At 42.8% G+C, this 12,695-nt stretch overlaps 1 protein-coding gene across 1 annotated transcript in view; it reads right to left on the minus strand.

The window, feature by feature from the left end:
* The window catches only part of LOC135210408 (WD repeat and FYVE domain-containing protein 3-like), a 202,300-nt gene that overhangs the window by 158,264 nt on the left and 31,341 nt on the right, over positions 1-12,695 (minus strand). The window contains exons 17-23 of the mRNA XM_064243311.1: positions 12,118-12,123; positions 11,698-11,866; positions 11,195-11,256; positions 10,884-11,056; positions 9,865-10,008; positions 8,527-8,693; positions 7,675-7,902 (exon numbers count right to left, since the gene is read on the minus strand). Coding sequence (XP_064099381.1) covers positions 7,675-7,902; positions 8,527-8,693; positions 9,865-10,008; positions 10,884-11,056; positions 11,195-11,256; positions 11,698-11,866; positions 12,118-12,123 — 949 coding nt within the window. The remainder of the gene's footprint in view (positions 1-7,674; positions 7,903-8,526; positions 8,694-9,864; positions 10,009-10,883; positions 11,057-11,194; positions 11,257-11,697; positions 11,867-12,117; positions 12,124-12,695) is intronic.

A 12,695-nucleotide genomic window follows, 5' to 3' on the forward strand; every position in this document is an offset into this window, starting at 1 on the left:
TATGTATAAGCTTACCGCATCAATGGTCCGACCAGCCAGTGTGAGTTCGAGTCCTATCCTCAACCCGAAGGAAGAGGAGCGGAAGGACGAGGTGTGGAAGGGGGAGGGAGCCAGTCACTCTCGCATCCTTCTTACCTCTACAACTGCACACCATAGACAAGATGCAACTTGTCCTCTTGAAGGAGCTGGGTAAGCAAACACATCCTGCAAGCCTCCACCACTGGTCAAAGGAAATGAGGTTCCAAGGACCTGTGGGCAGGCCCGAAGGGAAAGATAGATATGGTCGCATTGACCTTATCCATCTTCCTGTCCGACATATTCTTCGGAGTGATGTCCAGTACCCATCCACTGGGCTATCCAACTGCAGCGAAGTCTCTCACGGTCTCATAATATCCACAGCAGATAAAGACACCGACACTCCATGATAGGTGTTGATCCTTATGGGTACAGCAACACGCCATCAGGACAAAGTAATGACTGATCTGGATCAACCGATACAAAGTCCACAGCGTAGCTCGTGACGGTCTCGGACTCTTCAACAGCTGCCGACTGACTGCGCTCGGTGTGACCGTGTGAGGCGAGCAGTCATGCATCCGAGATGTAGTCACGTGACCCTCGCCTTTTGTAGGGTTCTGCTGAGAAACCATACAAATCGTCTATCTTGTTGCCACCAATGTTTAGGAGACGAGATGTTGATTTTCTCAAGGCATACACTCATCAGACGAAAGTCAATTATCTTCTAGAGACCAAGGTCCCTGATGGCAAGACAGAAGCTCTCATAGTAGTTGAATCTCAACAAAGGAGTAACAATACTATGTGTCAGTGAAAGACTAAGGTGATTAGGTGAATGCAGACCTACGTCTTCACAGCTGAATTGAGAGAATTTGAACTCTCAAGCTTCTGAGCGTAGAAAAAGTCCTGTCAATGACACCAACCAGTGAAGACGGCTTTAATCCCTGTTGTTTTACCGAGGACTGAAAACACTAAACCGCTACTTCATTGCTGTTCGGTGAGAAGTTAGAGTTGCAATGAAAGTGGAGCGCTTTTCAGTAATGAAAACACAGGATTGTACTGCCTGAAGAACCGCTTCTCATGGGCTGGATCGGGGAGGACATTTATATACTTGGAAGTAGAGCTAGCAGGGCGGGGAACAGGTGAGGTCTTACGTTATCATCTACAATTCAGGGTGAACAAAGAATAATTGCACACCCACGAATTACAAGATGTATTTAGAAGGCAAACTCAGATATCTGAAGAAATCATTCTGCGTCATCGCAGCGGCAAGTGCAATGAAGCCGAAGACTAGGCTACAGGCTTCTGTTACCGTGAGGTAAACAGAAAGATGATAACGAGTCTAGTGAGATACTTCTGTCTGAAAACTCTTGCAACGGCAAAAGGCGATGCAGTAGAGATGGTTACACACGTATGCGAGAATTCCAGCCAACCAGAGACCTAAGTCAGTGATTGCCGGGCAGAGATTCGATTTGGTAGTCAATCATTGCAGAGGACAAGAGCCGACCAAACTATCTCGGAGAGCCAGTTGGTACTGGGCTGTGGCAGGCAGGGCAGGCAGGCAGCCCGTACACCGCTAGCTCTCGCTCACTTGTCATCCTGAGTTGCCAGGTAATCCATTCCAAGAAGGAATGAGTTCGGCTAGAACCATCGAGCGCAAGAAAATACGCTCGAGCATTTGCATTTTAACCGAAATGGATTTTGGTGAATGCAAACGCTATGGTGTTGTTGTTGAAACAATATCACAAGTATCTCAAAATCGAAACTGGTAACTTTTGGGAGGCTTGCAGGGCAGTCCCGAGTTGTAGTTCAATTAAGAAAATACTATTCGTCTCGGTCACAACCCATAGAGTTAACTACAGTATGTGCCTACACCTCAGACAATTCAACTGATAACAGAAGCATGTCGTGAGGGCAATATACGTAGTATATTTGTAGGTTCCTGTACATAGACCTTCAGCCTAAATTCTCTTTCATTCGAGGAACAAGAATAAAGCTGGAAGCCGACCCCCTTTATTCTCTAATGAAGAGAGCGAAGCTTAAGTTTTCCTGAAGGAAGACTTCTACAGTGATAACAGGATACCGAAGACGATAGTTCAAGCCAAACTGGATGTTCCCACCCGTTCTTCTCTATTCCAGGGTTGGCTGCCTACTGAGGCGACGAACAGTCAGGTCCATCCAGGCTGAGTCCCTCCTGAGATATTCTTCCTTCAGCAGCAGTACTTCCTTCAAATGCTAGAAATTCCAGGAATTCGAGCATTCAGCGAGATTCCCGATCATCGTAGTAACAATTATCTGGGATTCTCGTCTCGCCCACTCTGGACCGCGGTTTCGCCCAAGTATTTACAGATTGTAGAAGACCACAACACTTGGAGAGTGCTAAAATTCTGAAGAATTCTAAGCGCTTGGCAAAACCCCCCCGAATTTGGCAGACGATCATCAGGTGGTGGTCCTCCCGATTCCCATAGAAATTGAGGCTAGGGCAAGATCCTTCCTCAACGACAGGGACTTATGTCCGGTAGGACCTAAAGGTCCCTCCAGGAACGCAGTCCCCGACGCGAAATCCTACGGAGAACGCTCTGCAGGATCCCTCCCCTTCGCAGCCATAGGGAGATAGGGAATGGGGAAGGAAGATTGGACGCTTTCACTCACCTTCCCAGCGGAACTGGCAGTAGGAGAAACGAGTACGGGCAGCCATCACCGTGTGGTGATGGCTGCTCCAAGTCTAGGAAAACGTTACCGTCTGGAGAAAACGTTTTCCCGAGGAGGGTTACGAAACTCGTACTGACCGTCGTCTGGGTGGGGCTGAGCGTGCACCTGACAGAAGAGAGCCGATACCGTCCTCCAACGCGTCCCAGTCCTAGTCGAGGTCGAAACCTCTCAAGAAGATCGAAGGGGGAGCCCACAACTGTCTCTACGTGAGTGGTCCAGCAGGACCGTCACGTGAACAGCGGTGATGGTCGCTCCAAGAGTCTGGGAAGCGTCATCGTCCTCGCCAGCACCCCCAGGATCTCCTCCAACCACTTGAGCAAGGATCTGTTGGTCTCAAGAGCGAACCAGGCTCGTGGCCGGACTGTAAGAAGTGCATTCATCACGGTCACTCCTGTTCGCCTTGTTCCTCCTGGTGTAGCCTGAGGAGGTTGAAGGGACAGGTGAGGGAGACCTGCCTACTAGCAGAACCAGAAGGCTGGGAGGGCTGCAGGAGATCACTAACCCCCGGTGGTGATCGAGCTGCAGGTCTGGACCAGCGGTCTTCTTACGAAGAAGCGCTGGACCAAGGACGGAGCGTTGGTCTCTTGCGTCAGGTCAGGAGAGCTGCTACGAGCACTCCTCCCCTGCCTACCAGCAGAACCGGTAGGTTGGGAGGACTGCAGGTGATCACCAACCAACGGTGACGATCGAGTTGCAGGTCTGGACCAGCCAGCGGTCTTCTTACGAAGAAGCGCTGGACCAAGGATGTAGCATCGGTCTCTTGCGTCAGGAGAGCTGCTATGAGCACTCTTCCCCTGCCTACCAGAAGAACCAGTAGGCTGGGAGGACTGCAGGCGATCACCAACCACGGTGGCGATCGAGCTGCAGGTCTGGACCAGTGGTCTCCTTCCGGAGAAGCGCTGGACTGAGGATGATAGCGTTGGTCTCGTGCGTCAGGGGAGCTGCTACCAGTCGTGCGAGCCGTCCGGTCCAAGTGGGAGCGACGGTCGGGTGACTGGTAGTGTCCACTAACGCAGTGAGAGCAAGCACCGTCCTCTCGATGCGCACAGGCGGGGCTGGACCAAGTCCAGGCAAGGCTGGACCAGGTCCAAGTGAGGTTGGACCAGGTCCAGGCAAGGCTGGACCCGGTGGCCAGGGGGGGACCTCTTTCCAGCCTCGCTACGTGAACGGTCTGGTGGGAACGTCACGTCAACCATGGGTACCGGGCGATCGCTGCGAGAGCGATCGCTGGTCTGGTGAAGGTCACTTGAGCGACTCTTACCATCCTTCCGCTCCATGCCTGGGTCCTGACACATTGAGCATACTCAGTAGTCTGGACCTTGGCTGCACGGTCACCAGTAGGTGACCATACACTCGGCGATGCCCGCAAGTGAGCAGCCAAGACGGTTCCCGGTCCGGAGGTGGAACCTCTGGAACCAGGAGCAGAGGTACCGGCATAGCCGGTACCCTTACGGTCCCCGTCTTCTTCTTCCCTGGGGAAGGGAGACAGGCCCCGTTCCCGGAGGAACGAGAGGACCAGCGGAAGACCCACCTGTCTCACCGGAGCGAGACAAACCCTTAGAAGTCTCTGTGCGAGACTCCTTGGGGGGGACGAGGCCACCTTCTTCTTCCTCGGCTGGGGGCCTTGGAATTCGAAGGGGAAGAGGCAGTAGAAGTAGACGACGACACCTTCCTCTTCTTCCTGGACTTCCTCTTCGCCAGTTCCCTCAGGACAACCGACAGGTCCTCCATCCAGGACGGAGTTGGGGCAGTTGCGGTAGCAACACGGCCCAACTGCACCTGTCCGGAGGGACCTGCGGGAGCAGCAGTGGAGAGAATACTTCCTCGAGGAGGGTTACGAAACTCTTACCTGGCAGGTGAAGCGTCTGCTACCACCGAGACTGGTCGGTCGCGTTCGCCTGGGTGGGGCTGAGCGTGCACCTGACAGGAGACAGCCGATACCGTCCTCCAACTCTTCCAAGTCCTCGTTGAGGCCAAAAACTCTTTGAAAGAAAGAAATTAATTAAAAGAGGGCTGAATGGCCCGCCATACCAGTCTCTGCATGCATGGACCCGCGGGAACGTCACATCAACCCTGGGTACCGGACAATCGCTGCAAGAGCGATCGCCGGTCTGGCGAGACTCACCCGAGCGACTCCTACCATCTTCCGCTCCGTGCCTGGGTCCCGACACAGTGAGCGTACTCAGCAGTCTGGACCCTGGCTGCATGTTCACCCGTAGGTGACCGTACACTCGGTGACACTCGCAAGCGAGCGGCCGAGACGGTTCCCGGTCCAGAGGTGGAACCTCTGGAACCGGGAGAGGAGGTACTAGCGGTGGCTGGTACTTCCATGGTCCCCGTCTTCTTCCCTGAGGAAAGAAGACAGGATAAGGCCCCATTCCCGGAGGAACGGGAGGACCAGAGGAAGACCCACCTGTCTCACCGGAGCAAGACAGACCCTTAGAAGTCCTGTGACAAGACTTCTTAGGGGGGAGACCACCTTCTCTTCTACGGCAAGGCCTTAAAAGTCAAAGGGGTGGAGGCATGATAATATGATGATCTCGAAGAGGATGATGACGACACAAGCTCTCTTCCTCTTCAGTTCCTCCAATTCTGCCAGACTTCTACCATCAGGAGCAGATAAACATCACGGGGCCACGACAGCTTCGTCCAGTGACATAACTCCAGGGTAGTAGTGGTAAAAAGAATATGACTACCAGCAGGGGATCAGTACACACACTCGAGGATCGGTATCGCAACATGCTTGAGCCACAGGTGCAAATTCAAGGTTAACTCTTTCATATCCGCTTAGTTTTGAGCACTGTGTCCCCAGATATCCAAGGTATCTGGGAGCGCTCGACAGTGCGAAAAAATAATTAGATAGAAAATTCAGCGAAAATATAAATTTTATGCCAACAACGTTCATTTTCTGTCCTTTTCTTCTAAATGTTAGTATTTTATGGTGGAATAGTCAGAATAAGAGTCCCAGCCCTCTAAATACGAAAATTTTTGAGTTATTTAACAAAAAACAAAAAAACTTTACTTACTTTTATATTTTCATTCGTAACCCAAAAACTATGAGTCAGGCGAATGAATTATTTTTTATGAGAAAGCCAATAAAATTCTTTAAATATCAACATATAAATCAATGGAAAACGAAGAAGTCCAGCCGGTGAAAAAATTGATAGAAAAGAGGGTAAGAAACAGAGCGCAGTACAGGGATTTGAGCATGCGCAGTACAGAAACTACTTTGCTGGCGTATTGATACCCGAGATACACGGTCCAAGGTATAATCTAGCCTGTGGAAATTGCTACTTGTCCGAAAATAAAAAAAAAAATGCCCCTACCACACGCACAAAAAATTTATGTAAATTTTGCGTACCGCTACGTCAGTTGGATAGATAGGGGATAGAGTATTTTTACATACTATTACGTCAGTTGGACATGACTGCTGTAAACACAATCATCACTGTCAGTCTGCAAAATAAGAAAAAAAAATTATTAAAGTAATGAGGATACTCCTCACGCATCCAAGGGCGGTCCGACGTGAGAGGAGATCCCCCAACATCAACACCATATGCCCATTCTTCTACCTTCTTCCGATAATAAGTGAAAGGCAAAGGAGAAGAGAAATTACCATAAAAACAAAACAAGGACAAACCTTTGAAGTTCTCTTGGTAATTCTCAAGCGTAATCATAATTTCCGGATGAATACATGTTTCGTTACAGGATCAATATCACTGACATTAAATACATGTCTCATCCTCTCGTTGTATACATCTCTCGTCCTCATGCCGATCTGAACCAGTGTTAAAGGGCGAAAGAATATAAAATATGTCTTGGTATACCTTTGCCGCTGACTCTTAACCCAAGTAGAGGGGCAGTTATAAAGGCTATCACAAAGAGTGGGTTTGTATATTAATTGAGAAACAAGGACAAACCTTTGTCTACTATTGATATCAAACACTGTATATACACATTTATTTAAAAAACAAAAATAAACCAAAAGGATCCCACCGGGAAAAAAGATCAACGACCAGTCAGCCGGAGCTCACAAACACACGTCTTCATCGGAAGATGGCCGAAAGCAAAGTGGAGTGTTTACATCCGGGCAGCCTAGCCTGCCCCACAATTAGTTACTGCCTAACCACCTTGTTCAAGATTCAATGGCCGTAATTCCAGCTACGCCGTAAGTAATTCCTTTAGTAAAGGACCGAGGGTTTGTATTACGTGTCGGAACAAGTACATTTTATGATGAAATTGATAAGAAACCCAGGAATTTCTGGATATTTCTCATAGAAAAATACCAGGAATAGGCGAATTTTCCGCAATTAATGCGGGGAAACGTTCCAGAGAGAAATCCACGAATGTGTGAGTCTGTGAATCTGGAGAACGCGAATACGGGGGTCCACTGTATATCAATACTTCAGTAACACTGTTCAAACCTCTAACACAAGTTAAATACTAAAATCCAAATCAGACTCCCTTTAACTGACATGACAAATATGAATTATAAAACTTCTGAGATACATAAGAAATGAATGGTGAAAAATCAACTTTCTAAATGACAGGTAACATAAATGATTAAAGACGTAATGAACAATAAATGCAAGTGTGGATAAACACGAAAATCAGTTATGAAAATAAATATATTATAATGAATTATTCAATTAATAAGTACATGTAAATCCAGTATTTCCCAGAGTTTGGGCCATTCTGATTTACATGAAATACTCAGGAACTTAATTTTAATTACTTCATTTGTCTGGCAGTATAAATAGCTTCCAAACTAGACCAACCTAAGAATTTTACAACTACTGAAAATACTAATGATGCAACTCTAACTTTAACACCACACTATACAGGGCAATGTAGAACACTGTACATAATAAGAGCAATGCAAAGTACATAATGTAATAATAGTACTGTAATTTTTAGATATAAATTATAAAGAAGTAAGCAATAACTAACCTTGACCGGGCTGTGGTAAATTGGTTTCATGAGTTGAAACAATCAAGGCTTTATCTCTGGCTGAAATGACTATAGAGAGACATACAAGATGATGATCACGCCCAGGGACATGTCGCGCCAAAGTTAAAACTCTCACACAGTGAGGATCTGTTCTGGGATCACTGTACTTTTCAACACAAACCCAGGTGCTGTACGTTAATCCAGTCTGTGGTGGAAAAATACGATCACCTGAAGAAAAAACAAAGAAATATAAGAAAAGGCTACAGTTTACACATTTCATCTGCCATTCAATTACATTACTTTTGCAACCTAAAAGATAAATGCAATCGCTGGTATTGGAGAATTTGCTACAGTTTGTTTTGATTTGTGTTGCTACTCTTATATTCTTACACTTGACGCTATACTCGTATACTTTTACAGCAGTCTCAATTTTTATTTTTACAACCAAGAAGTGAAACACAATCATGCGCAAAATGTACGGACGAACACACAAACTCACTAGCTGGTATCAGTGAACTTGCTGCAGCTTGTATTGTTTCATGTTGTTATGCTTATGATTTTCTTATCTAAATTTTATGCTAATTTATTTTACTGCATTTTTCATTTTCTTACAACACAAAAGATAAACACAATCATGTATGTACAGTACATGCATGTAAGCACAAAAGTAGCATCAAGAAACAGTAGCAGTAGGCTAGTGACCAGAGAAACTTGAAATTGCGCTAGTCAAAATTAGATTTGACTACTATTTCATGTAGCAAGACAGCATAACAACATAATCAACCTTATACTCAACACTATTCAAATTACAGCATGCAAGATTAAACTAACTGAATTGTTGAAAATACATACCAGTGCCAATACCACCAATAACATTAGGTTCAGTGTTGGAGAGAGCTGATCCAACAACAGATCCTCCCCCAGCACTCTGAGGGGCAATGGAAGGTAAAAACAGACATCCAAATCCTTCAGCGCCCATGTCAAACTCAACAAAGGATGGATAAACCAAAGTTCCAACTCTGAAACAAAATTTTCATGAGAGGCAGATATACTACTTGACAGCTAAAAATTATATCATTAGCAACTTAAACTATCACTTTTAAACAATGCAGCAGTTGGCTGAATACTAATAACTCCTTTGATATAACCCTGGAAATGTTCCGTAAGTGAACTGTAACCACAAAGTAAAACTGTTGTAATAAAAATGATTCTTGTTTTTGTTGTTTTCAGGTAAAAGAATATTCCTTGTGGCGTATATCCTCCTCCTGTTGCATGTATACTTGGCTTGAGAATGCCTTATAGTAAAAGAAAAAGATCTTTAACTCCATTAGTATTTCACTTCTCTTGTAACCATACACTTTATTAATAATTTAAGTCATGTTTTACTTCCTGTGATACAAGTTATACCTTTATGTACAAAAATTTCCTCAAGTTTACAGAACAACTACAAAACCACAATGAAAATCTAATCAATTTCTCATAAAGTCTGGTTAGCTCTTTTCTGCTATGAAGCAGTACATTGTACAACTATTTCTTCACATAGAGCTTTTACATTACCATACATAAAGCTATCTACATGAAACAATTTTTTGTAATCATCTATGTACTGCAATCATTGTGACCCATCAACATCGTCTACTTCAGCATTGAACACTTTGTGCCAGAATTCCCACTATGACTAAGTTTTCATTTTTCCTTTTTCAAAGATGTATTCAAACCATCACGGTTTTTGAGATCACAATGCATTTTTCACCCACTGGATATCACATCTCTTGGCTTACAACCCTTTTACTGAGATCTGCTGAACAATTCTGTCACATACACAAAGATAATTTTACAGTATCATCCAAGTGATTCTGCAACAAATGCTTCTTTTATAAGAGCTGCTAGAAAAACTACTTCAATAAACTTTCTCCTTGCCAAACAACAAAAGGAGGAAGGTATTTAGTTTTACACTCCATAAATAACTGGTTATTTTATCTACTTATGTATAAACCATGATATCAAAGCTACATCTATTTATCCATTAATTAAAAAATAGATATTAACCTGGTGTATTCAAGGTCAGGTATTCATAGAAAAAAAGTAACTAAGGGAGAGTCATTGAAAAGTTCTGTCTACAAGAAAAAGTAACCTACAAAATGAGAAGCATCTAATCACTACAACTATTCTTGCTCTTAAGAGTGTTACCTAAAGTCTCTGGGAGTTGTCATGGAAACAAGAGTTTTAATGCGGGTCAGAGGCACTGGTCCATTGCAGGGTGACTGACCTGCTGCAATATCAATTTCATCCAGAGGCACTGAGTTAAGTGGCTCTCCCAGTCTTAAAAATATTCTGAAAAAGAAAAAAGTACAATGAAGTAAATGCATCAGTGTAAAGCATGGTCTGACCTTATCAACTAATGAGGGCTTAAAGCTGGAGTTAAATAAAATAAAGAAATATCTATACACAAAATTAAGATTTACACTTTAAACTTTTCCTGTTTTTCATAGGTTTTCCCACAAGTTGCCTGCTTTTCAAGCAAACTAAGTGTCAGATTGATGTGCCAGACTCAACTAATGAGTTACAATTTTTCAAGATCAAATGAGAACTTGATCCAAATATTCCTGAATTATGTTACTGAAATTTATATAAAAAACAAATAGTTTAATTATATTGCTGAAATTTATATATTTCAAGCTAATAATAGATTCACAGCAATAAAATATCTACGGTACTACAAAAAATTGAAAAACTACACCATATAAAAATTATTTAGGAAATACAATATCACTATTTATATACAAGCAGGAGCTCTATGACAGACCTTCTATTCTACCAATAAGGATTCAGTATTTAGGTCCGAGGCAACATACAACTGGAATGAACTGAGTTGGTAATAAGAACAATTTATTTTGAAAATCTTAAGGAAACTCCAGGGTCTGGAAACTTTATTTTACCTACAAAACTAAAAGAAATTTATTTTTTCATTTAGTGCTGAACACTGTACCATAAAAGGTTTCTAAAAAGCTGGGGCATCAACCATCAGCTGCAAATCTGACTAATTACTCAGCTAACTGAAATAGACCCTGGAACACAATCCAAATGGATAGTCCTAGAAAGTGCAAATTTCATATCAAACACAGCTTTGATTTTCCATACCAATGAAATGGGCCAGTCTTAACAGTAATGGAGTACTAGTACAGAGGTAAATAAGGATGATTTCAAACCTTAAGTCCCTGGGATGTATTGCTTGAGCTGCTAATCGTTCAAATATATACTGAAGAGGTGCATGTAGAGGGCACTTTTCATTGACCAGCGCTACCGAGCATCTGGTGAGAAGATCTCCAACTAAACCGCTCTCACACATAAGCTGCTGATTGCGCTCAGTCCGAACCAAAGACTGAAATAAAAAAAAAATTTGTCAAAAATTTATCTTCTAACAAACTACTTCGTGATCAAAGAAGCAGAGAACAAATGTTTGCAGACTTATTCCTCAAGCCTATATAAAAAAACACCAGAAATACACAAACATTCCTACAGAAACTGGGGGCAACATTCCCACAATAAATATGGCAAATTCAACTTCAAAGTCCTTTACATCTATAAGTAATGATACAGAAGGACATAAAAAGAAAATAAAGTTATTTTGAAGACATTTCCCATTACGTATTGGGGTTTTAAAGAGTGGCTTCTCTCCATTTTCTTCTGCTTTTGTGCTTTCCACCTGAAACCTCATCTAGTCCATGTCTTCACCTATGCCCACTGACCTTTTATGTGTCTTTGTCTTGATACACATGCTCCAACCATCTCCATCCTTCAGCTCTAGGGTTAATGTCCAGCCATTGGACACGGCATCTCTCATCAAACTCTTTATATGTAACATGGTCTTTCCAATCCAATTGTGTCCTGAATCTTAAGAGTTTGTCTTCAAAATTCTTCAAAATCTTGTCCATATTCTGATATTAAAGATGCTCTAACTTACTAAATAGTCTCTTTCATATCATCCTGGTTTTTGCAATACTATATGTATACTTTTCTTACTGCACTGGTAATGGAATAAGTTACCAACATGAAAGATATACTTCATTTCCTCCAAAGCCTGCCTTCCTGCTACAGTGTACAATATAGTTTGTCTGCTCCCCTCCTTACAATTTTCTCTTACAAATATGAGAATCAGCAGTGTCCTACTCTCTGCAATACTGAGCACTTCCTGTGACATCAATATAGTTACATTTGATATTGCTATATTCCATAGCATCCTTTCTTTACTTTCCAGTAACCATTAACATTCTTCTGCTTACACTGGTTTTCAGTTTCTTGTATTCAATCTACTGCCTAAGTTTATTCTTTTTGCATGAAGGGGTCATCAGATACAGCACTTTATATAGTTCAATACAGTATGTATCTTAATACTTGATTCCTTGTTAATAGGTTTAATTAATTTAACTCCTTGCTACTTACAAGTGCCTGAGATAAAAACATAAAATTACAATTACAGGCACAACTCTGAAGATCAAGGAAATGCTACCTTAAGCCTCACATACGTATCTGTGTGATTAAAGTATCCTGTAATTTTTCTTATGGTAATGAGTAGCACTCCCAGGGGTAAGCAAAGCATTTACCAAAAGAATTCAAATTAACAATGAAAATTAGAAGCAAATCTAACTACCAGTCATATCAACATAGTAAAACTAACCCTCTCGTGATCTGATGATGCGTAGCGCGTCAATAAATTTTTTCTGTAAGTGCACAGATGACGCGCCGGGCATGTCATATGTAAGTCATTTTTGGGAAAAATCACAAAAAAAAAAAAGCATCAATCATAGAAAACGTAGCTGATGCCATTGGGTCGACAGATAATGAATCTCGTAGAAAACGCAAACCCAAAGCCACTAGCTTACTTAGCTAACATACAAAATGTCAACATATGTAGGTTGGAAAATCTGAAAATTGCACTCCGTAAAAAATGAGCATTTTTTAATCAATTACAGCTCATTAGCAAACACATTTATAGCAAAATTATTGTTTCCGTGTAAAAG

This window comes from Macrobrachium nipponense, chromosome 39, assembly GCF_015104395.2.
Source record: "Macrobrachium nipponense isolate FS-2020 chromosome 39, ASM1510439v2, whole genome shotgun sequence".
Classification (NCBI taxonomy): Eukaryota; Metazoa; Arthropoda; class Malacostraca; order Decapoda; family Palaemonidae; genus Macrobrachium; species Macrobrachium nipponense.